Source organism: Papilio xuthus, unplaced genomic scaffold (genome assembly GCF_000836235.2).
Source record: "Papilio xuthus unplaced genomic scaffold, Pxut_1.1 DF828258.1, whole genome shotgun sequence".
Classification (NCBI taxonomy): Eukaryota; Metazoa; Arthropoda; class Insecta; order Lepidoptera; family Papilionidae; genus Papilio; species Papilio xuthus.
The window spans coordinates 2,749,486-2,774,788 of NW_013530391.1; the positions used below are offsets into that span (position 1 = coordinate 2,749,486).

The 25,303-nt window shown below is 38.5% G+C and overlaps 1 protein-coding gene across 1 annotated transcript in view; it reads right to left on the reverse strand.

Moving 5' to 3' along the window:
* Positions 1 to 306: 306 nt before the first annotated feature.
* LOC106113354 (SH3 and multiple ankyrin repeat domains prosap) overlaps positions 307 to 25,303 on the reverse strand; it is a 69,393-nt gene continuing 44,396 nt past the window's right edge. Inside the window, exons 4-25 of the mRNA XM_013306079.1 lie at positions 9,847 to 9,972; positions 9,300 to 9,480; positions 8,238 to 8,557; positions 7,737 to 7,931; positions 7,447 to 7,513; positions 6,550 to 6,801; positions 5,705 to 5,884; positions 5,062 to 5,186; positions 4,658 to 4,758; positions 3,861 to 4,065; positions 3,582 to 3,687; positions 3,334 to 3,465; positions 3,154 to 3,246; positions 2,951 to 3,046; positions 2,679 to 2,856; positions 2,466 to 2,592; positions 2,217 to 2,360; positions 2,125 to 2,185; positions 1,836 to 1,990; positions 1,604 to 1,711; positions 1,306 to 1,430; positions 307 to 889 (exon numbers count right to left, since the gene is read on the reverse strand). Coding sequence (XP_013161533.1) covers positions 307 to 889; positions 1,306 to 1,430; positions 1,604 to 1,711; positions 1,836 to 1,990; positions 2,125 to 2,185; positions 2,217 to 2,360; positions 2,466 to 2,592; positions 2,679 to 2,856; positions 2,951 to 3,046; positions 3,154 to 3,246; positions 3,334 to 3,465; positions 3,582 to 3,687; positions 3,861 to 4,065; positions 4,658 to 4,758; positions 5,062 to 5,186; positions 5,705 to 5,884; positions 6,550 to 6,801; positions 7,447 to 7,513; positions 7,737 to 7,931; positions 8,238 to 8,557; positions 9,300 to 9,480; positions 9,847 to 9,972 — 3,660 coding nt within the window. The remainder of the gene's footprint in view (positions 890 to 1,305; positions 1,431 to 1,603; positions 1,712 to 1,835; positions 1,991 to 2,124; positions 2,186 to 2,216; positions 2,361 to 2,465; positions 2,593 to 2,678; positions 2,857 to 2,950; positions 3,047 to 3,153; positions 3,247 to 3,333; positions 3,466 to 3,581; positions 3,688 to 3,860; positions 4,066 to 4,657; positions 4,759 to 5,061; positions 5,187 to 5,704; positions 5,885 to 6,549; positions 6,802 to 7,446; positions 7,514 to 7,736; positions 7,932 to 8,237; positions 8,558 to 9,299; positions 9,481 to 9,846; positions 9,973 to 25,303) is intronic.

Here is a 25,303-nt window from a genome sequence, read left to right on the forward strand (position 1 = left end):
ATAGGTCTATCAAGTTTGGTTAAAGTTAAGGCTTCACATGGGGCTCTCAAACAGAGAGTTCTAGTTCAAGTAAGATTTCCGTATTTTATCGGAAAAACCAGTAGAACGTGCAGTTTAGACAGTTTATGCACAGGTAAAGAAAAAAGCAAAAATAATTCTGGCAATGGCGAGTTACAGAGAGTACCATGATAAAAAGAAAGACAGCTCGTCAGAGTACTGTGGTAACGTGGTGGAGGCCGAGGTCGCGCTCACCTCGCGTCACCTCATGCACAGAGTAGTTTATACAGAGAGAAACGATGTGATGAGTTAATGTAAATGTGCAAGCTTGGGCAGCGCGGCCACCACGCGCACGCGGTCGCTGAACTGCGGCGGCGGCGCGATCAGCGGCGCGGCGTCCGGCGCTCCCGCCGGCTCCTCGGGCGGCGGCGGCAGCTCCGCCAGCGACACCGCAGCCCGCGCCCGCCGCCCCGGCGCCTTGCCCACGTCCACGCCCAGCCGCTCGGCGGCGGACCGGCCCCGCCCCGCGCCTCCCGCTCCGCCCCCACCCACGCCTACACCGCCGCGGAGCAGCGCCGTGGCGCGCTTCCTCGTCAGCGAGTTATGTCGCTGCATGGGTGCGAGGCTCTCGGAGGAGCTGTGCACGGGCTCGGTGCTGATGACGTCGTTGGAGGACTTGACGGTGACGGAGGTGCAGAAGGAGACCTTGTCGCGGCGCGGGCGCGCCTGGGCCTCCTGGTCGGAGGACACGCCGGAGGAGGAGTTGTCACCGTCGTCGCGCTCGCCCACCTCGTCGCCGCACGACCGCGACGACTTCAGCCGCGTGCGGATCTTCTGGATCTCGTCCACGGAGAACGAGTGCTGCATCGAGCCCGAGCCGGAGCTGCTGCCGCTGAAACGGTCGATACGAAAATAAGTTCTAAGAAGAAAGAATAAGATCGGTGTTCAATTCGAAACAAACACAAAGCTACAAAACGAAAGACTCAAAAGATTTGCAGATGTGGGTGAAATTGCTATATCGAAGTAAAAACGACACAAGTTTATAATGGATGATTAGGTCCCCGAAGCGGATGCTCCCACACTCAACAAGACGGTCACGTTATCGCTCGCAGCTGACTGTACCTTGCGAATGTCATCCCTATTACTCTAACAGTACACCTCTCCCTCCGTCTCAAAGATAGTCACGTATTCTGTCAGCCTGGAAGTGAAATTATGACTATTTGTACCGCCTATTGCAATTTTGTTAAAGTAAAATTTATGGTAGTGTTTAAAGGGCGATGCAGCCGCAACACTGCGTGGTATGTATACCTGGCGTTGCTGTTGGCGCTGGTCTCTGCTCCGGTCTCCGCCGGCTTATCCGCGCCCTCCTCCTCCTCCTCCGATTCCGACATGCTGTAGTCTGGCTCGGGAATGGGAGGCGCGGGCGTTGAATTCTACGGACAAAAATTTGCCTATTATATCGACCAGTGTGATACTACCAAAACTGTAGAATAAAAGATATTGTATTATAATAGTCGAAAATCAGAATTTTTTAATGCAGTACTTGGTGTTGTCAAGACTCAATGAATCGGAGAAGCACAGAATATTATAAGACGAGAGGCAATACCTGTCGCACGAAGGGCTTGTGCAGGTTGAAAGGCTGCGCGTACTGGTGGGAGGCGTCGTCGGCGGACTGCGCGCGCCCCGCCCACGACCGCAGCGTGCCCTTGCGCGACTACACCATACATACTATGTTAGTAATGCCTAGCTTATTACTATTGTTCCAATTCTAAATTATGTGAGCTTATCTGCATTAAGAACGGTTTAATTTCTGTAACGATTATAATGCATGTGCTAACCTGCGTGTCTGTAGGCACGGCGGGGCGGTATGCGACGCGCGCCAGCTCCTGCGGCGAGGCGTAGAGCTTGGCGGCGGCGCTGGGCCGGAACGAGGAGGCGGGCGCTCCCGGGGGCGGGGGCGGGGCCTCCGCGGGGGGCGGCGCACGGCCCACTGCTGCGGGCAAGGTGTTTACTGGTTACTATGTTAACTGAATTCGGGGGCCCGTATGACGCTTAGGTGTCGTCCATTACTCATGAGCGGTTTTTGACTTCCAGACTTTTAACCTACCCCTTCCAAAGTAATATTACGTTTTTTAGCCAGCCCTATTCGTGACACGTCGTTTCGTAAATTTTTGCAATTTTGCTCTCCCTATTCAAACCTCACTTGATTAATGGATTACTAGAATTAGATATAAGAATATGGTGGAGCGGTTACCGTGCACGTCGTCACTGGAGCGCGTGCGCGCCGGCCGCGCCGCCAGCTCGGCCGCCAGATCCGGCGTCGAGTGAAAGTCTCGTCGTAGCGATCCAGACTTGCTCCACAGCTGTGGATGAAAAAAACACTTTTTTTATTATCACCTAAGAAACATCTGCGAATTATATGAAAATCCGCAAATTCATTAGAACGCTAGGAGTATTGTGAGGTGTACCTTAGCCCGACTTCTCTTCATGTCGGCGACGGAGGTGTAGACGCGCTGCGGGCGCGCGGGCGAGCCCTGCGGGGACGCGGTGCCGCCCTGGAACGCCGAGCGCGTCATCATGCCGCACCCCGCGTCGCTACACATATTAATCGCTTATTTATTAGTTGTTGAAGAGAAAAGAGATTACAATGTTATAACTAGATGTCAACGGTGTACACTAACGTGGTGTCGAGGTCTACGTCGGCGTCCGCTTGCCGCTGGAATAGCTCCTCGAGCTCGGCGGCGGTGATGCGGCCGGAGGCGGGGCGAGCGCGGATGGAGGCGGTGCGAGCCCCGCCCCCGGCCCCGCCTCCCGCCCCGCCCCCCACGGTGCTCGACATGCCCAGCACTGGAGTTCCGTCTGCACAAACATTAAATATTTAAAATCATTCTCTAATAGAAAAGCTTACTTTTTTGTTATTGATCTAGATGTAGTACTGATTGAGGTTATTTACTATTGCTGTTGGAGTGCAGCTGCACGGACTCCGCCGAGGAGGACTTGGCGGCGGCGCTGAGCGGCTCACACGTCTCTTCTTTCTCTCCACCATTTTCTATAAAAAGTGAGAAATCTATTACAAGATGTGTGCTATACAGTACATTGAAGTCGTCACTTGATTTTTCTGGCCTTCTATCCAGCTGACAAAGTAGGTAAAGTTACCTAATCCCGCCACCATGGACTTGGCGCGCGCGCGGCCCACACTGAGCGTGGTGCGCGGGTCGCGGCGCGGCGGGGCGGGCGCGGGGCTGCGACCTGCGCACACAATACACGTTATCAGTTAACTATAAGCAAGTTTAGACATTGAATAGGCATGAACAGTAGTTGTGACATAAGACGCACCCCCGGCGGCCTTGCGCGGCAGTGTGGCGGCGTAGGGGCGTGCGGCCGCGCTGAGCTGCGACTGCGAGCGACTGGTCGGCACCGCACACGCCCCGCCCTCCGCGCCCGCACCCCCGCCCCCTGCACCCGCACCTGACGACAACTCTATGTATACACAACTCCTTTACTGATACTACTTTAACAATATTTACTTAAACTTGTAACATGTTACGAGCTTGTTATTGTATGAAGGTAGGTAGGAAGGTTACCGTTGTTAGCGAGCGAGACGACGGTCATGGAGACGAGCGCGCCGGAGCTGCGGATGAGCTCCACCACGTGTTCGTGCGACGCCGCGGACACATCCTCGCCGTTTATCTGCAGTCATAAAATGTGATCACTTGTTCATTTGTTTACAATTGTTAGTAAAAGCGTCCACTTTCATGGCACGAATGTGCTGCAGTTTATGAATTTTGTATAAAAGTATATATATATATCGTTATATTATAAGAACAGGAAGATGATGATATGAGTGCGTTGTAATGTATTACCGCGATAAGGAAGTCGCCCTTGCGCAGTCCGGCGCGGTCAGCCACTCCGCCGGCGTCGACGTCGTCGAGGTACTGCAGCGCGGGGCAGCGCGCGGAGGGGCGCAGCTCCATGAGCGGCGAGCTGGCCTTGGCGCCGCGCAGCACGAACCCGAAGCCCCGCCGCGCGCGGTGCAGCACCACCGTGCGCGTCTCCATGTTGCCGTAACTAATAAACAATCATTACACGTGTTTCAATATTACCCCTTTGTGATCATTAATAAAACAACAATAGGTGTCAGGCAACAATCTTTTTTTATATTTTTACACAATTGAAACAATAAAACTGACGGCTTTCGATATACAGGTTGCGTGCAGAGCCATGTGGTGGTCCCGAGGGCGCAGTGCTGCGCGCAGTTGTATAGAAAGCCACGGAACGAGCTCGTCGCCACGCACATTGGTCGCGAATGCTCGCGCGGGCGACTACTTCGCGCGAATCGTGTTTGTAAACTACGTTATGTTTACAACATCGCATAATAATATTAACGTGAATCATTCACGAAATGTGTAACATTGTATCAAAATACGACTGTCGTAAGAGGCTAAGATTGTTGTTTGACTACCGAATAACAAACTCTCTCAGTAATGTATTCTGGTTCGACTCAATCGTCGACTTGTGTTTAAGTGAACTTTCAAAAGAAGATATCATTCGATTCTGTGTTCCAAATGACAAACGTTCAAAGTTGTTATTTCATTTACCCTGTTGGCCGCAAACAGACGTGAAAGCGAGTTATATTTTATTAATTTAATATTATTAATACTTCTTCTTTATCCGTGGTGCGGTGGCGCTGTAAGTCTTGCTGAGCGCCATATCGCGGCGCCCCGACACTCGCGAGTGGTGCATGGGCCCCGACGACAGCACCTGGAAAGTCAATATTATTTTAAATGCAGATAACCTTGTCATCGTTATGTATATATTTAACTCTTATCACCTAACTTAGTACGAGGCTATAAACATCCCTAAAGAATGTAAATATACTTATCATAAGACCCTCAAAACAATTTAAATTTTGCTCCATGCAAAAATACACATGAACAAAACGGCAAAAGGACACCTTGAACCCAAAATGATTCTACAATAACATACACGGCCCAGTTCAGAAAGACCTCATTAGAGTTTGTTGATTGATTTTCAAAAACAAAGTGACATAAAAGAAAGTGTTACCTGATGTAAATGCGCCGTATTCTGGCGCAAGCGCACCTCCTGGACGCAATGCGCGGGAAACATGCCGCTCGCGCCAGACCCTCGCACTGTGCCCTCCAGCATGCCGTCCTCTGTACACCCCGTTACTGTGGAAGTTATTTTGACCCTTAATAATGCACTTAGGACGAATACAAAATATCATACAATAGGCAAAAAAAGACATCAAACTATGGTGGGATTATTTTTGCACTTACATTAGATGCATCTGTAAATTCATTAGTTCTCTCCAGACAGTTAGTGACGTTATGTTACCACAAAATGATAACTTATGCAGTTAGGTGCTGAAGTATAGTCAAAAACGTTTGGAGGAATATCAATTAAATAGAAAAAAAAATACAACGTTTCTAATATTCCACCCAATTTTTTGACATCGACAGTGCCATGCATGATTATGTCTGTTAAGCGTTATAATGTTACACTCTGTTTATCTTTTACAGCTTTGTTTCATATATATTTTGTTTGCGCTATTACACCGTGTACTTTAGTTAGGTCAATCGAACCTTTTTGTTATATAATACGTTGCGTAGATCTATGTCGATGTGACAGGGGCTGGGGCAGGTGAGGCTGTGGCCGGGCTTTGCCTGATATGTTGGTATCGCGTTACCTTCGACGATGTCTCCCTGCGCGAGACGCAAATGTCCGGGCGCGGCGGGGTCGTGCGGCCGCAGACAGACGGCGGTGGCGCCGGGCGGCGGCGGCGGCGGCGCGCTGCCTGTGTCGGACGCGCTGGTGCCCACGCCACTCGACTCCGAGACCACGTCGCTGGCCTCCCCGCCGCTTTTATCTGCCGACAGCGCTACCCATCCTTCACCGCCCATCGGATCAACACTAACGACGACTACACGTCATAAAAGTGCTGATTTGTACCCTCCATTGTTTTAACGACTTAAAAATATTAGGATCATTTATTCGAATCCTTATTAATTTTACAAGTATACCGACATATAAAACCGATTTCATAAATTGAAGATCACTTCTTACCTTTGTATTAGAAGTAATTACAACAAAATATCGTTATTCTTGAGCTTTGAATAGAATAATAATACAAACTAACAATACCATTATAAATGTTTTATAGAGCTCAAAAGTGCTTGTGGTTTTGTAGGATAACACGACAATGGGAGTGGACTGGGTCGTAGCGTGTCACGTGAGCGTAACACAGTCGGAACTGAATGGTACTAGTACAATTCACAGTTCTAAGTAATCTTATCATGACAACATAATTCTAAGAATTCATTCAGGTTGGCGGGAAACTTAACAGTTTAGTATCGAAACGCATCCGAAAGGTATGGAAGCGATGAAGCGGATCGTGATAAACATGAAAACATCTAATCGAAACAAAACATAGAACATGCAACGGTATGACCTTGGGATGTATGAGAGTGCATGGTGATGGTTGTCACAGTGTCACCAAGAGGTCGCGCGGGTCCGGTCGTCCCGAGAGGTTACCTGTGAGGATACTGGCATCGTCCTCGTGACTGGGGTGGCTGGCGTCACTGATGCTGGAGGAGGCGGATGAGAAGGGTCTGTCAAGACTGCAGGGCGAGCTGGTCGAGATGGGCGGCCGCCGCAGCAGCGCGTCCAGCTCTGCGGGGATCCTGGTGGAGGAGGCCAGCGAGGTCCTGTCCCCCGCGCTCCACCAGCCGCCCCACGCCGCAGACCGCCGCTTCGGGTTGTAGCGCGGCGGACCGCGGAACGGCACTGAAAGAGTTTCGTTAGCCACCGAAAAACTAATAAAGTGCGATAACCAATCGTAACCTCATGTAAATTAAAATCGGGGTAAATTATCGAAATAAAATGATTGGAATTCGAATCAATTGTTAAGGAATCAACCAAGGGAAATCAGATAACCGTGCGACGAACAAAAACTTAAACCAAACCGTAACGTCAAAACATTAAACAATATTGAAATTAATTAATTTGTAATAAAATAAAACTGAATAATACAACACAGTATATGTGTGAGTTTGGTATTCGATGATTTTAACAATGTTTATTTGTGTTATTTATATCATAAACTTAATGTAGTAATATATATACAACCATCACCATTGTAGAAAACGATGGAATTAAGAGAGTCAGCTAAAAGTTAAGATATAGATAATGAATGAAGACATGCGATGTATGTTATGAATGTATGCTTTTAATAACATATATAAGATCTAATAAACATAAATATAATAGTAAATAATACTATTTCACTTTAAACATACTGTAATGCAAAAGCAGCTGCGTATACAAATAAAAATCTAGTATTGTAATACAATCTGTAGTAAAAACAATTAAATTTTATTTATATAAAGCGGCAGCAAAGCCATGCAGAATAATATGATAAGTAAAACTCACCGATTTCTTCGGTTTTGTAGTTCTTTATCACTTCTGCCAATTCTAAATTTCCAGCTATTACGGCTACCTGAAATTTAACAGAAAAATCGTTAATTTCACTTAATAATACTGTTTTGTTAGATTATAATATGAAAAAGTTTTTAATAAATGTAAGTACATGCAATCTACAAAATTTTACTAATCAAAACTCCCGACACTATGGGAAGTCTTAGTACTTTTGTCTTGCTTGACAACTAAAATTTTTGCAAAAAAATACAAAAGTGAGTAAGTAGCTTGCTTTAGAGCCAGACCTGATAAGGAGTTTGGTTGGCAAAGTTGAGGGACTCCTTGTCGCAGCCGCGGAAGAGCAGCTGCCGTGCGCAGGAGTCCTGTGCGTTGACGGCGCACACGTGGAGCGGCGTGTTGCCGGACGCGTTACGGCCGTTCATATCCGCGCCGTAGAACAGAAGGTGGTCGAGGTGTTGCACAAGACCGTTGCGACAAGCCTGTAAATATATTGCAGTATTATAAGATCCAAGTTTTTGGTAGTTTGTTTGTTTGTATGACGGGGTCAAATGGGCGGGAAAAGAAAACTTATCTACCTCTACTGCATTCCGTCGATAAATAATTAATGTTATGCGCATCGTCTCATACCAAAATACGAGCCATAAAAGTTGGTTGGTATTATACTGCTTTACATGGAATAGATATGGAAATCATGTGTTTAAGTACTTATTTTTTAATTTATGACTAGCCAGCTTTCCGCCGCTAATAGAGCTAGTGGAAAAGAGATCTTAAAATATATAATTTACCTGATGTACTTCTTGCCATCCTTGTAAATCCGTTGCCCCAATTGTTGCGTGATCATGCAGCAATGTTTCGCATAGTAAAGGATCCGTTTTATTCGTAACAGACAAATATAGTGGCGTTAGTCCCTTGCTATCTTTGTAATTAGGCGAAGCTCCGAGTTCGAGCAGGGTTTTGACTGCTTCTAGAGAGTTCTTCTCGACTGCCCGGTGCATAGCGGTGCTGCCATCTTTTGTTCGGTAGTCCAAAAGGGCTCCGCCATTGACGAGTGCTATAAGAACTTTGGCAGGAGACTTGATACCCGCTGCTACGGTTAGAGGCGTTTCTGTAATAAATGTAAAGATTTTTATGTTTTTATTTCCTGTATTATAATGAAATCAAATGTAAAGTTTCAATAGGCTAAAAAAGAAATAATAATTCTCTATGTTTATGAATGTTACCGTAACTAAGGTGTTTATTATTCCGCTTAATTTCAAGGTCCGCTCTACATTTATCGACAATTATCCACGGTCTTCTTACAACAGCGAGACGTTACAATACCGTACTTTGTGTATAATTTTTAATTTTTAACTGATTATAAACTGTTTGTGTTTAAAAATACGAACCATATTGCCTTGCAGAATAGCTTTGTTTAATGCGTAGCAGGTTGGTAATATCAAAACACATAGAACAATGGAAGATAAGCTATTGGTACATACATAATGGTACTTTATTAAAGCTACTATACCAAAACGGGCTGATAATGCTTTTAGTGTAATATTACGATATACTAAACAACAAACGTAACATCACGCTATTTGATAAATTAATTTTTTTTTCTTGTAATAATTGACTGTTCCTAGAGACGTATATTGGTAGCTAAACAAGGGAGTGAAGGGCTCTTAGTGTAGATTTAGTTGAAAATCGACACTTAAGGAAATACGGGAACCTCTTATCTATATATATATAGTCTAAGTGCGGCAGTTAGTCCTAGGCGGCTGAAACTATACCAGCTAATGCTTTGTTGGCGGAAAGTGTCGTAGAATTTCTTGTTTTTTTTTATATGTAAGAATTGTAGTACGACATACCTCCGGTATCCTGACAGTGGAAGTTGGGGTCTAGTCCCTTGGCGCAGGCTTTGGTGATTTTGTCGAGCTGCGCGTGCGCAACATGCTCGAGGAAGCGGCGCAGGTTGGCGCGCGAGTGCACCGTCTTCAGAGTCTTCTCGTCCAACTTCAACATCTTGTACACGCGACGTTTGTACTTTAACTGAAAATTTTAAACATTTTGTTGATTAATATGGTTATATTATAACAGCTGAATTATTTCGCCTTAAAGTGACCTTGAAAACGAAATGTGTTTGTAACGAATAAACTCAAAAACTAATTAGCCGATTACAAGAATTCAATTACGATGAAAGTTCTATATTATCCTTAAGTAACATAGTCTATATTTAATATTGTTATACAACGAATAAAACAAAAATGCTTATCTTTAGGATAGTGCGCTAGTTTTAAATTATGTAAGTATGATTAATGACCAAGAGACATATCATTAAATAACTACATCGTAATTAATGAATGCGATTTAAATTAAGTGGGTTTATTGTTTTTTTTATTTCAAGTCAGACGTTACCTCAAGATATCCAACAGGGCCGTTAAAGGGGTAATCGCCGAGGCGCCTCTCCTCGTCCAGGAACTTGCCCGCCTTGCCATTGACCGGCGGGCAGAACAGACCATAGTTGAAGCTCTCCTTTAGCTCCTGCAACAATTACACATTACAATTATAAAAACATTCCAAAAAAAGGTTTAATTAAACAGATAGTTTATAGAAAATGCATTATAATAATACACTAAAGATTGCAAGATTTACAAGTTATTGATGCTAAAGGTTTCAGAATTTTGGTACACTGCAATAAAAGACGTATAACCATTTATTACATAGAAGGCATGTGTCGTGAAGCACAATGAAGACCGGTACATATTACTTAGCTACTTATTTAAGAAAAAAAAACTATTACTTTTAATACACTATACTCGATCATAAACAATAGATTGCATCTGTAAGTTGTAGTAACCTTGAGACCTGCATCCCGCCGTCGTCTTCAATACCGCTGTAAATCTATCTGCTGTCTAGCCTCATTAAAATCACCGCTGATTCATCTATCAGTCTAGCAATTGATGGCTTTTGCCCGACTGACAAGAAGGATGTTTTTCACGGGTATGTACGAGTATGTCCATTTGTAATCTTGTAAAATCTTGACTGATTTATTAAAATGAAAAATCATTCGATTCGTATTCTTTTCCGGAACTTAATTAACATCAGTTTATGAATGCTTTTAGTAACATATTTCATGTCACACCGTGATAGGTATCGAAAAAGCATGTTTATTAACTTGTGATTACGTCTAATATTAAGTACAGGAATTTGTATAATTTTTATATATCCTAATAAATGATGGAATTTTAACGTTGTGATAATTGTGAAATAACGATCGTGTTATACTTGTAACAAATAATCAATATCGCACATGAATCAATGTAAAAACTACATTGTTGCTAAATGACAACGTATCAATCATTAAGCCATTGTTGGACTTGTGATGCGTGCCCCGTTTGAATTATTAAACAGTAAGTAAGCAAGTTAGTTAATCATTTATTTGTTTTGATTGAATTGTGTTGTATTGTGTGTGAATACAAGATTTATTAGTAACAAAGTTTTAACTAAGAAATATAGAAGTTGACGAATACGTTTAAGACGTTTAATTTGAGACATCAACGAAGATACGTTCATTTTTTTAATCAATCGATTATGTGGCAAATTTCTGCCAACAAGGCAAAACAAAGCGAAGTCTGTCTTGACGAACTAGGACATACCGCTTACCATTACCGCCATTTTCAAATAAAAATAGTAGGTACATACACACCCTCAGAGCAAGTAAACTTGCCCGTTCAAAAGCGGCATAAGCTCGGACTCATCGGGTCTTCAAGAAACGTACATCAATTAAACATTTGAGCTCTATCAAACGAATTCTTCCCAGTAGTTTGAAATGCTCTCGTTACTTTTAAAACTCGTTCCAACCGCATTCTTGTTCTGTTGCCGTATTTAATTTAACGGTACTTTGCGTAAAATTCATTTGTATTACAAACAGATTAAACAGATTTGGGTCAGTTTCCTTTTATGTAATTATAATCATTGTTGTCACATTAATTTGTTCCTAGAGCTCGATTTTAACAAGGCTATAAGGTGAATTTAAAGGTATAGAGTCGACTTTTTAATTCATTTTATAATAGAAATATGTTTAAATTAGCTACGCAAGTAGTTTTTTTTATATTTGCATACAAACTCGATTCACACAGAAATACATGAATATTTCAAACGATCTGATTCCTTTTATTTGTACCGATTCTGTCAAACTGGAAATGTCACATAGAAACATAATCCGTGACGATAATTATAATAAGAAGCGATTCGAACCGGTGACCCAATAATACGTCAGTCGCGTCGACGGCTCCATTGTATGCTAACACGTCGACTTTATCATTATTATGTTCTCCAGTGGAAACAAGAATGCCCACGTATGGCAACACTCTTGTATTATAATTACATTCCGAATCAATGCATCATACTATTGAACAGTTAATAGAACGTTGCCCCTTTGTGTCGTTTAATTTGAAGAAGGAAATCGAAAGTAATCGGACTGGCAACTTTCGTAGCGGTTCATTGATAGATTTGTAATTTTATATGGTCTTTATAATGTTTGTTTTAATTTAATAACTAGTTTGTAGCTGCGGTTGTGGGGACATTGAATTTATCATAACGACATTAAGAGCTTTTTATAGTTTTCATTTCTTAAACCAAAATAAGATAGACTTTACTTTTGATTATTGTATGACCAAAAAGAATAAGAATTCAATGTCACCTCACTCATTAGTCAAACTGTTTACGTTACATGAGATAGTAATGGACCACACGAAATAAAATACTTTTCTTCACATCAGCCAAAAAGATCGTAAGTGCGACAATGACAAACACGTCAGTAATTTGATTTGCAGCAATAGTTAACTGTTAACGGATAGGTTATAGGCCGGTCACCCATCCATCATTGTGGAGAAAGCGCGAGGCTTGTATTGAAAAATCTGTTTGTCACGCCGTACTGCTGGGCGACGGCGACGGCGTCCTACAATAATGTGAGCCGTGAAATTCGATACAAGTCAATCGAACATAACAATCATGTGTACGGTACTTTTATTTTGTATAAACTTAAAAAGACTTGTTATTATTATGTTTTTTTTTCTTGAATCCATGTATCAAGTTTAAAACATTTGCTTATATTATTTATGCGGTTATCTGAAATAACAAAATGTGTTATTTAGTTATAATACATATTTAAAATTCTTTTCAAAAATGTCTATAAAGATAGTTGTGTGCGAATGTTAGTATCCTTTGCGGTTTCGTAGAAAGTATGAGTCAAGTCCATTCTCTTTACTCTTTAATAAACAACAACTGGATTCCCAGACAATATCAGAGTATTTTTCTAAACTAGCGTGTTAGGCACTTTTATATTTGAGTCTTTGTGTTTTAATATGATATTGTTGAATTCTTCTATCGTTTACAATGAAAAGCAAAGAAACTGTCAAGGTTTTAGCAGTTACCTACACTAATGATGTAGCTATATCAAGGAGTATATTTGCGGGATTGTGTAATACAAAATCGCGGGTCGTTGATTCATTTATAAAATTCCTTAATCTGTATCAGTGTTAGGCAAGGTGAAGGATGACCGTAATCGGTAAGTATTGATAGATGTTAGATCGGATCGATTCGACATTGACAAACTGCCCCGGCTGTGAGAGATTCAACTCAATTTGGTTGTTGCAAACACTCCAGAGAATTCATTGACAAATTGTTGAATACAAAAAGTTTTTTGCAAATGTATTAGTGTTGGTATACATTTGCATAGTGTTGTTTTTTTTTTAAATATTAGCAGAATTTTTTTGTAAATTTACTAATATTTCTTTTACCATTCCAACTAAGCTTTTGGCTTGTGCTAGTTTGCCGACCCGTGGTCTCCACTCAAGAACTCGTCTACTCCAACGGTTATCGGTTCTTCGGGTTACATGGCCGGCCCATTGCCACTATAATTCATGAAGCTCAATTTAATGTACCTTTATATTCAGCATTTTGTGCATTTATAAAGTTATTTAAAAATAACACTATTAATCAACTATGCAGAATTCATCATACATGTACGTGACATATTAATACATAGAGTATATGCCACCGCCAGTAACGCGCACATCCTTATTTGCCAAGTTACCGGGAGACGGCCGATATTCAGCGTTAGGTTGTGGTACAAGTTAAAAGAGGCTAGTTGAAAAAGTATACTTATATTAAAATCAATACATCTGAGAGAGAGGTGAAACAGGGGGAAGTGAAAGAAAAAATTACAGTCTTGCAACTTATTAAGTATTTATTTGAAAAATTATTGCTATAAAAGTGATACTGGCTTCATTAGTTTTGGATAATATTTTTATGTGTATTTTATAAAATATGCTAACATCTTATATCTTGTTCCTCTCGACCTCGGAGGTTGGCTAATTAACTTTGAACGTCCCGCTCTCCAGGCGCGTCGCGATGGAAACTTTTAACTAAGCTATGTACTATGTTATCATGTATTTATATACAGAGTCGGTCCCTGTGAGCCTCTGAGGACGAAGTTTATACTATCCATTTACTGGGCTAGATTGATTACACGAAAAGTTAGGTTAACTTTGGTTATTGAAGCTTTAAATTATTATTGGTATTCATGGTCTTCATAAGTAAGTGCCTAATTGGGACTGGTCGAAGATATTTTTAGAAAAGTCTTTATCGATAATATTTCATTAAGTTTTTAAATTTGGAATCTGTTTTTACACATGAAATATAATAAAATCTTTGATAACCCATAGATGATTCCCTTTGAACGCATATCTTATAGGAAAAAATAGTAAAAAGTAAAGAATTAAAGTCTTTACAAATCCAAAACAGATATTAAATATTAAATTTCTATAATCTGTCATGCTGGATAGACATCATTAGTATTAAATGCGAGTATACAGGGTGGTCAAGAATGATTAAAAGCAAGTCGACATCTCCACAGGATTTAGCTGAATGATTGATGTGCCGATGTTGGTCAGTGCAGGCGCGGTGCGGTATCGTAATTTTGTGCTTTGATTTGTGAGAGTTGGGACATGGCTGTGGGTGGGCGATTACTTAATACACAGGTGTGGTGTTATGAAGACATTGAACATTGCTCTCTAATTAAAATTTCAATTGCAATGTAATTATTTTAATATTTACCGAATATTTAACAAGATTTTTTATGTTTTTGGTCCTGTCGATCGATGATTATGCCACTGTTTGACTACTTTCAAATTACTTTTCCAATCAAACATAATATTGCGTTATCTGTTAAAAAATGTACAAATATTTAAAAAAAATTAAGATTGTACGCGATTTTCTTTAAACTATTAGCTAAACTTTGCTGCTTGCGTGCGTTGTGCTGCTGTAAAGGTGGAAGTTAGCATTGTCGATCTGAACGCGCTGCACTAGGTCACAATGTCCGTAAGCGTGTAACAGTTACGATTTAAACAGCACGATATCTTGACCTCTATTTAGACAGCGTAATGCAATCACGACACTTATAGTTTCATAATTATATTTATTGGATTTCCAAAAGATAAATAAAAGACCTGCTGTGGCTTATTCATAGTCATAGACTTTTGGGTTATTTTACGACATAAATATAAAATTGTATGAACGGCAGCTACTGACATATTTATATAATAGCTCTTCCTCTATCTCAATTAGTTGAAGTGTAGGGTTGTTTATGGAATATTATACGAGTACACGTAAGAGGTAAAAATGTATCGATCGAGCGATAGTTCTATGCGTGGGTATATTAGGATGGTATTAGGTTTATAAAAGTACGCATGAGGAGGGATGAATGTTGCTTCAGGCGAGAGTATGCTGGACGGTAATTGGCAAGATGTATTGCGGAGCTTCGGTAATAAACGATAATCGGACCCCGGGGACACTCGTCCTCGTGTCGAGCGCCGCGCTTGTCGCACAGGGCTGTCGATATAAATATAACCATCCCACGAAAAGAATTCTATCTCTTATTACCTTTTCATCGGATCTCATTAGATGTGTTACTCTTTTTTCGTGTCTTATTGTTAATTTAGCTTTGTATGGGACAAATGCGGTTGGTATAAATTTATGCTTCACATTACGTTATAATATAGTACATGGAAATAAAAATTATTCAAGGTCTTGTATATACTGTATTATAACAATCCTATCATTTTATTAAGATAAATAACTTTCAAGTGTGACAACCCTGATTAAAAATGACTGCAATAAGTGCACTTAAATCGTGTAGTTGTGGAAATTTACTGACATATTCTTGGTGCATTTTATCATAAGGTGGTCTGTCTATTAACCACTTTTAGAAGATTGAATATTTCACAAGTAACCATTTATTGATAGTAAAAATACATACTACTGTATTTACGTATACTTACGTTGATGATAACGTAGAGGAATAACAAATCATTGTTGCTACACACGCGTACGCACACACGGGTGCCGACAGCCGATCCTGTGTTTAATCCCCGTACTCATTGTTACTGCAATACGGCATTGCGTAAGGTTCCAACCATTCATTCATTAGGATATAACATTTTCATGTGTAAAAGTATAAACCGGAAAAATTTTAAAGAATTTCGTTTGAAAAAAAAATGGATTATAACAATTTTAAAAACTTATTGTAACTTTACTATAGCCAATTTAGTATAGTGTTACTTTGTTATTATAAATATTGGAAAATATTATATATCTGTTCATTGAATGGATCCGGTTGTTTTAAACTGACTTAGACAGATGTAATGTGAGCCTGAGTGAGCCGTGGGAGGTTGGCAGAGGTAATACAAGCTGACAGGAGCCCCTCACCTCGCCGTCTATCGTCACGCTCTCGCTACACATGAGCCAATATCAAGCACACGAATATCGATATTAAATAATGAAATTACAACTAATATACTTCTGTTAACAAGAGATAGAAATTATTATCTATATCTACCTATATCCCTTCAAAGATATGGTCCAATCAGGACTGATCATCGTGACGATCTTTGCATTGAGCGACATGTGTGAGATGATGAAGATATAATAAGATAATGGATGTTCTATTGCAATTTCTTGTACTATCTGAAGCAGGATTTAACTTTATATATAAATATCATAAGTTAAAACACAAAGGGCACGTGAATAAAGAACACAGAAAACAGTATATCGTTATTTGAATTTATTTCAATGATAATCAATTACAATGTATTAAAGTAAAGATGCGCATCGTAAGTACGGCTTACTAGTGGCGATACAGTGCTCTGTTTGGCGATTAGCGAGGCTTAAATCGTGGCTTATCGCCAACTGCCTTATAAGACTCGGGTAAGATACACGAAAGGAGCTAGATAATTAATCACCTAATTTTAAAATCACTAGTCTGAACTAAGAAGTGAATTATATTGAAATTATCAGGGATTTATCTTTTAACTCTATAGCATTTTAAGTAGCATCTAAAACATAGCTTTTCATAACGAGATTAATAGTAAAAGTTGCAAAAGAAACACATTTATTGATTTAATTTTGATACTATCTTGGAACATTTCTATAACAGGCGCAACAAGAGAAACAAAACAAGGTTAGAAGTATGCAGACATAGAAGTAGGAAGTGTTCGTTCGACAAAAGGACAATCTAACGAAACGCCGGCGCCGGACGCGCTCGGATACATATCTTGCACTTACCATCGGCAACACGACGTATACAAAGCCACAATTAACTAATTAACATTTTATAAGAATAAATCAGACAAAATAATGACATTAATAAAAAATGATTGCAAATAAAACGTGGAATAAAATTTCTATGTGTGCTTGGAGTATGTATGTTTTACAATAAAATAAAGTTTGTATAAGTAATAATAATAAATGTAATAAAATTTATGCACGAAAAGCTTTCGAGTTCATTCGGTAGGGGCGCTGATATGGCTCGAGATTAGCTTGATTTGTGTCCAGTTGCTCCCGCCGATGTACTGCGCGCGGACTAAAAAGTAGGACCCTGGTAAACTACGATATTGCGAGCCGTCCAATAAAGTTCCAATCTTGATCGCTTGAACATCGTACTCGCGATCGTCTCTATATTCTAATCTTGGATTTAACTCTGCGGTTTATTTAATAGCATTCTATTGTAACGGACCATGTCTTGGATTGTTCTGCAATACATTCACTGCCTTATTGGTATGCTAATGTGCTGTGTTTATTGATTTTTTTGTTAAATAAAATATATTTCCTACCAATATAGTGGATCTTTAAATTATACTTGGGAAATTTAAGTTTTTGTATTTTATTAAAAAATACTGGTCGCCCGCAACTCCGTCCGCGCGGAATTAAAAAAAAACATAATTAGTAGCATATATGTTCTTCCAGAGTATGTTCTATATGTATGCCAAATTTCACCAAGATCCATTCAGCCGTTCTGAAGATACCTTCAAACAAACATCCATCCATCTAAACATTCGCTTGATTTTAAGTTACTGCTACCTTTTCACGTAGATTATTTTAACAAATAAGATAACAATTCTCTTAACACGCAGACAACAATGGAACATTTAATCGATTAATTGATTAAGAGGAATCGATAATGGACATGAGAATAAAAATCGATGTTTCCCAATACAGTCGCAGCACAAACGAAATATTACAACAGACGTGCTGAGATCATGGGACATCAATTATTCCATCAAGACCCATCAGACAGATCGAATTTTATTAACATCGATGAATGGTATAAATAAAAGAATCATGTTAGGCAACTGCTAATAAAAGTTTGTTGTCTACGTAGTTACTTAAAGCTTTGGCAAATCTACTCTTCCATATAGCAATAGAAAATTAAAATACTAATGAACTTATTACCAAAATAATTCATTTCTACTTTACGCTTTGTATACAAACATATCTTAGAAACCTTGTCTAATAAGAATTCGACCTAATCGAATGACTAATACCACAGTCATATGAAATATTCCGCGTCCAATAACTGGCCACTTTCTTCTTCGTTTATTGTTTCTGAGAAGTAATAAAGCCATTCCATTGCCGAATACGTGGGGATCAAGAATTACGATAAAGTTGGGGCTATTGATTTAATCACTAAACAGTGTATCGAGAAAGTCGAAACCTTTTGATATCCTATCTTTTATAGGTCAATAGTATTAGGTAAAAAAGATAATTAAATATAATTACTAACGTCAGTATACTTGACATCATTCTCAAGACTTGTTAATTTTAAAATATCAATGTTATTAGAAACACAGTAAACTGCTAGAGTTAATATAAAAATAATCTCGAGTAATCAAGTATAAAGGAACCACTCCAAAAATTTATATTTTTCTTAGTCAGTGTTAGTACTTAGTAAATATTTTGGTAAGTAAATTAAAATCAGTGTTTTTAAAAATCTCATCAAAATTGATTCGCAGTTATATCAACATTAATGTAAGACGCTAACTTAATATAATTATTACGAATAAATTCCTAATGAGGAAGTCTTTTACTATGCAATAAAATGGATAAGAACCAAATAGATGCTGTTGTATGGAAGACAAACTGCCTGTGCGATGTGTTGGAGTGCCGCCAAATGATAGATACATGACTAGAGGCGCTGATACATTTTAGTCTTGAAGCTTATTTATTGATTGCCGCATACTTCAAATGCCGACTTTATTGTGTAAAACAAATGATGATATAAAAAGAAAAGTATAGATGAATTGTGATTGATTTAAAAACCGTTGATTTATAATGAATATTAATTTACATATTTGCTAATGTCATGTGAATTGTATGGCCTGTTTTAAAATCTATACGAAAGATTTTTTTTTGTTAAAGATCAAGAATAGAATCAAATAGTTCTCAGATTTTGTTATGGAATTATACGTTTATGGTTCCCTTACTAAATAAATATGAGGTTTAAAACAACTAAAAGAGTTTAAATACAAAAGTACTATTACTTCTTTTCTAACATAAATAATTAAATGCTACCAATTTAAAATGGTACAAAATAGTTTAGAAAAGATATGGCCATAAAAGGTTAATTCTAATTTTGTCATAATTTTTGTTGATTCAAATGTGTTTCTAGCTTTAATGCAATCTGCATTAAAGGTATGCATATCAATTCAAGGACAATTTGGTTGCTTCATATTCGCAATACTAATGGAGGTGTCAATGTTTAGATTTATGTGTTTACTGTCTTCAGTAATAAATATCTCGTGCTAAAGCGAAATATCTTTATTCGTCTCAGTGTTGTATATCAAAAGTAATTGCTTTTCGTTGCGAAATAGATGAGTCTTAGCCTTAAGCTGTTGTTACTGGTTTTTATTTCTTATTATTACTTCTCCTTTGTGGAATGTTGGATATTTTTGTATGAATATAAACGAATTGTTTAGTGTGGAACCTAAATTACAATTTGAATGATGTAAAATATGAACCTAAGATTTTGTTTTTAGTTTATTTATTTATTTATTTTTATTTATTTATTTATTTAAAAACTGCATAGCATCATTACAGTATACAACCAATTTGACACTATACACACTTTACATAACAGTTTACACGATAACATATTTTATAATAACAGTAAATAACATATAACAATGATAAATAAAAAGAAAAAAAATACATATAATACAGTGCAAGAATATATAAACGCGTAACTAAACATCAATATTCAAACGGCTTCCACACATCTGTACGCAGCCTCTGTGAATTTCGACTCGCTGCAACTAAATAAATCTATATCTCTAGATATGATATTGAGAAGCCGTATAGCCCGCACTATAGAAGCATTTTCCAATAACTTCGTCCTAGCGGTGGGCTCGAGAAACAATGGCGGGCGGCGGCGCACCTGAACCACGCAGTCAGGGACACGCAGCCGCAGCGCTGCAAGCACGGCTGGCTGGCACACCGCGCCGCGCAGGACGCGCCATACGCCGCGCACGAGGGCCACGTCCCTACGCACTCGCAACGTGCTGTATCCGACCATGCCATTCACAAATAAACTCGGGTACATTAACGGGAAGCAAGGATAAACTCCGTACTGTTTGTAATACAGGAAACGCGTAAACTTATTTTGAATTCTTTCTACCATCAGTTATTTTTACAGTAAAGTAATTTGCCTCCGTCGGTAGCTCAGGGGTCAAGTACTTGACTTGCAATCTGCAGATCCTGGGTTCGAATCCCGCTTTGTACCAATGTGTTTTTCCATTTACGATTTACATATGTACATTTATCCGACGTTCTTACGGTGAAGGAAAACATCTTGACGCAACCTGCACATATCTGAGAAGAAATTCAAAGATATGTGTGAAATCAACCAACCCCCACTTTGCCAGCGTGGTTGACTATGGCCTAGTCACCCTTAACTTAGGGTAGGCTCCGAGCCCCTCGGTGGAGACGTATAGTAAGCTGATGATGATGAATTTGCCTCCAATTTATTTCTAGATTAGTACTTATAAAACGTAAAATTTATTACTACAAAAGATTTTTGAATGTGCTCGTATTATTATATTATTCACACTTATATTATCATGAAGATCCATCATGTCCTAAATGTGATAATGGATGTAAACCTGCGTACCCTGGGGATCGGATGGGAACGCGCGGGGCCGAATTCATCGCGTCTTCCTTCCGCTAGGGGGCGACACAGCGGCTCGATGTGGGGGCCATTTGTCACGCGAATATTTGTTGACGTCGTTCAAAGTGGCAGCATTCTACCCTTGAAATGTTCTTGTTTATTTACTAATTTTGACTTTGGTAACTTTCATTTTAGAGTAATGCATGAAATTCTATTAGAGTTACGACTTTGTTTTGTTGAAAATGTAGACGAATGGCGCCAACCTTCTATTTAAAAGGAAATTTATAATTAAGATCTGACATACAACTTCATGAATTAGTTAACTGTGAAATAAATTTAAGTAGTTTATTTTAAAAGACTAATTCCATAAAACTAGACACTAAAAATGTAATTGGCCTTTACTATTCAAACTGTTTGTATTATTATAAGTATAATTTACTTTTATAGGTTTCAAATCGCGGTACTTAAAAAAACATTTGCGTGGCTGAATATGCAACTGTCAATCTTAGTTAATATTTGCACAATCACGTACAAGTAGTTTTTAATTTGCAATCGTATTTTATTTGCGCAGTCGATCTGTCATCGCGCTGTGCAGTGCCGTGCTGGCTGACCGTGTTGGGACATCATTAATTACATTCTATCATCGCTATTTCAACACTTGGCTAGATAAAATCAATCATTCTAATACCTCAAGATGATTAATAAAAAATCTAGATAACTTTTGACTGCAATACGACCGAAAATTATTACTTATTCAGCTGGATGACAAACAGTGGGTCTTTGCCTCTGATACAAAAAAAATATTAAATTCAGATTCATTAACGCGGAATAAGCTATCACATACACGATTATATAGAAAAAAAATGACATCTTTGCCAGAATTAAATCTTTTTTATTTTATTTTAGTGTATACTTTTACGTGCATACGTTAAGTTACTGTAACATTTAAAATTAAATCTGCAAAATTAAACATTGATTTTCACGCAGAGCTCTTGTTAACTTAGGTTGCGTGAAAATTAAATGTAAGCGGCAGGATAAGTCAGGATAGTAGAACTGTATTACAACCCGACCTCGATGGCTAATGCGTGTAATATTTTAATTACGTTTAACATGAAAAATACTTTCCCAGTTTTAACAAAAATCATACCTACGTATATAATATATAGAAAACGGTATGGCATTTGTGGTGTTAACACGTTTTTCTTGACCTATTGCTGCTGATCTCGTTATGGGCAAATGCTTTTAATTATCTTTTTCATTGCTTTTACTTATAAATGAACTAATTTCAAGAAAAGTTCAATTTAAAGATTTAACACAAATTACCTGCAGAAAATTAATATCCGACATTAATATTAATAAACGGTAAATTTAATTTCACTCGCATTAGAATTAAAATGTTTTTTTTTTAGATCTCATTAGTGCCATGAAACTTAGGCCTAGATATTTGTAATGGGCGCCTCGATCGCAAATTAATTGTTTGTCCGCTTTACAACGCGGCCTAGATATGCTATCGGTATGCGAGGTGATGAATTAACACGGCAGTGTATCGCGCCACTGTCTTATCTGTCAATGTTTGTAGCTTAACGATAATTTATCGATTCAAAGCTCGATGTTAGTCGTTGCCATGGTGAAATAAAAACAAACATAATCAATTAATTCAAGTATGAAAGTGTATGACAGTATTTACATTTTTGATAAATTTATTACGTTAAGATTTATTTTATGTCAATTTATTTTAGTGGAGACCCACCTTTATAATTCCGTGTTAGGCACGATAAGGTTGTCCTAGCTTTCAATACAGCGCGTTTGTTCTATCAGAAGTATTAATAAGAGCGAATGGACTGAGATAAATTGGGCTAGCGTTGTGCCAGCCCTGACTTTCGTTCCAGCAACCGTTAACAATGGCTTATGTAAATTCATCATTACCATACGCGGCTTATCGCCCGCCGATACCATCTCATAGTGTTCCCGGTATTTATGTATTTGACACTTCAGGTGTAGAGTAAACCACTTACAGAAGCGACGTTAACACTCAGATAGTTTCTTGAATTTAAATAGGCTTTTGTGCGTTTTGGTTTCTGTAAGGAAGCTAGCAAATCTAGTAAAGAATCCACATGTGGTGTCTGTGTAGTAAATACGTTTCTGTAGGATAAAAAACTAAATATATGTATATATTTCAATCTTTTTATTTAGATTTTTGCAATTCATGAAAATTTCGTTGTATTCAGCGTTCAATTCCATATAAAGCGCACAATAAAATTATGCAAGCTCTCGCGATTATGAATGCCCAGGAAAATCCAGCTCCCATCTAAAATCTAGGGCTCAATCTCGACGACCTATTACGCCAGTTGTATCATCGGGCTGTAACCACTTTCACCTTTCTGCTTGTAAGTAGGTTTTAATGCTGCGCGCTCGATTCTAGCGTTGCTAATAACTGGATATACTGGCCGGTAAGAGTTGTATTTCGAGAATTTAAAAGTAAAACGATTTATACCTTGTTTAAATATAGAATGAGAATTGAAGTAACACTTTTTAGTTGTAATTTCACCACAGTTAAGTAGTGTAATTTACATGTAATTATTGAGACCGAATATTTGGAATAAAAGCTACCAAAGACGCTTGTGTGTGTTTCCTAATTCCCTCTAGAGTTGACTTAATCAAAGCTTTTTCAAACAGAAAGTTCGAAGTCAAATTCCAATTTGCAAAGCGCGGCAAACGTCAATCTGGCGATATTCGGTTTAATTGCGTCAAAATACGACTTAAAAGCGGTACTAAATTCCGAAGCTTAAAACAATGTTTCGCAGCTGAGTTACGAGGCCGGTCATTAGGCAGGAATAACGTAATAACAATAAAGCATTACACAGCCGCTGTAGGACTGTCCGGCTATACGTTTGTCCCCGCCGGCTGCTCAAAATATCCGAGTTGGATTACATGGCGGTACAACGAAACTGCAGATATTAATTACGCTAATCGCATCGATAGTTCTTTTGAAGTTCAATTTTCGTAATTACGACCTTTTTGCGAAGTGTCACTTGACGGTTGCTAGAATGAACTGTTTCGTTATAATTGAAAAATAAACCATTATCATGTAATTAAAGAACAATTTGTTGCAGTAAATTACGCGAACAAACAATTTTTTACGAACGAATTCGTCATTGTTACTCTCCAGTGAATTCGGAAGCTGATAAATTATACAACTATATTGCTTGTGATCGGATAAAATTATAGTTTCTGTTTAATTTTCTTTATGAAAATGTATATTTTGGAAACATAATTTAATTCTTTAAAAAATTAAAAATAAACGGAGACTGGGGCCTGGGATTGGTAGACAAACACGTTGTCATTTTTGAGACTTAATAACTTCTACTTTAGATGTCTTATTTTTTAGTAATATTGTAAATGCGTATGTTTAGGTGGATGGATGGATGTTTGTATGAAGGTATCTCCAGAACAGCTGAGCGGATTCTACAAAAATGCAGAAGATAGTCTGGAAGAACACATAGGCTTCTAATTAAGTTTCTTTTTTAATTCCGCGCGTATGGAGTCGCGGGCGATAGCTAGTTTTACGTACGATGCTACGATATTAGATTTTTCTCTAAAATCGTAGCTATATGAAACTAAATTCTTGAACAAAAGTTGCGGACAACAAAGTCTATTGATAGCATCAACCTATTGACCTGAAGCGTTCGAAGAATTCCTCCAATGCAACTTCGCAATACGTGATTCCATCAAAATAACTGATACGAACTGATTCGAACATATAAAAAAATCTAAATTTTTTTAAGAATGGGGTATCAAGCGATTATTTAAAAGAAATATGTCGATCTACGGTATTTGTTAGAAAGAAATTAATCGGTTGACTGAGTTCGGTATTACTGTAGCTGTTTTAATATCAATTTTCCGCCCCGGGGCTTGGATTTTCTTTGGAATTGACTTTATGACAATCGATTGCAGATTATTGACTGAATCGGAAATATTTCTTTAGCAAATAGATTATTTTGTTGGCACAATGTTAGTATAGCTAAAGCAATGATAGTCAAATAATCTGTGGTTATAAATAGTCAACATTTCTGGACAAAATTTATGTTCCATTCACTCTTAGAGTTTGTTTAGACAGACCAGGGTAGAGAGCAATTTTTTTTTATCGCAAATGAAATTGAGCTTTATATTATTTCATTAACAAGGTTTCATTTTACTTTGCATGTTTTTATTGCTATTGGACACTTCCAAAAATACTAACTAATAGTCACTTTTAAAAATTACACGACCTAAAAAGACTCAAAAAGTAAAATTGAACTTTGTTACAATTGAATAAATTCTAATTTTATGTGATAAAAATCTGCTCTACTTTCCTAGTCTTTGTGAATCATT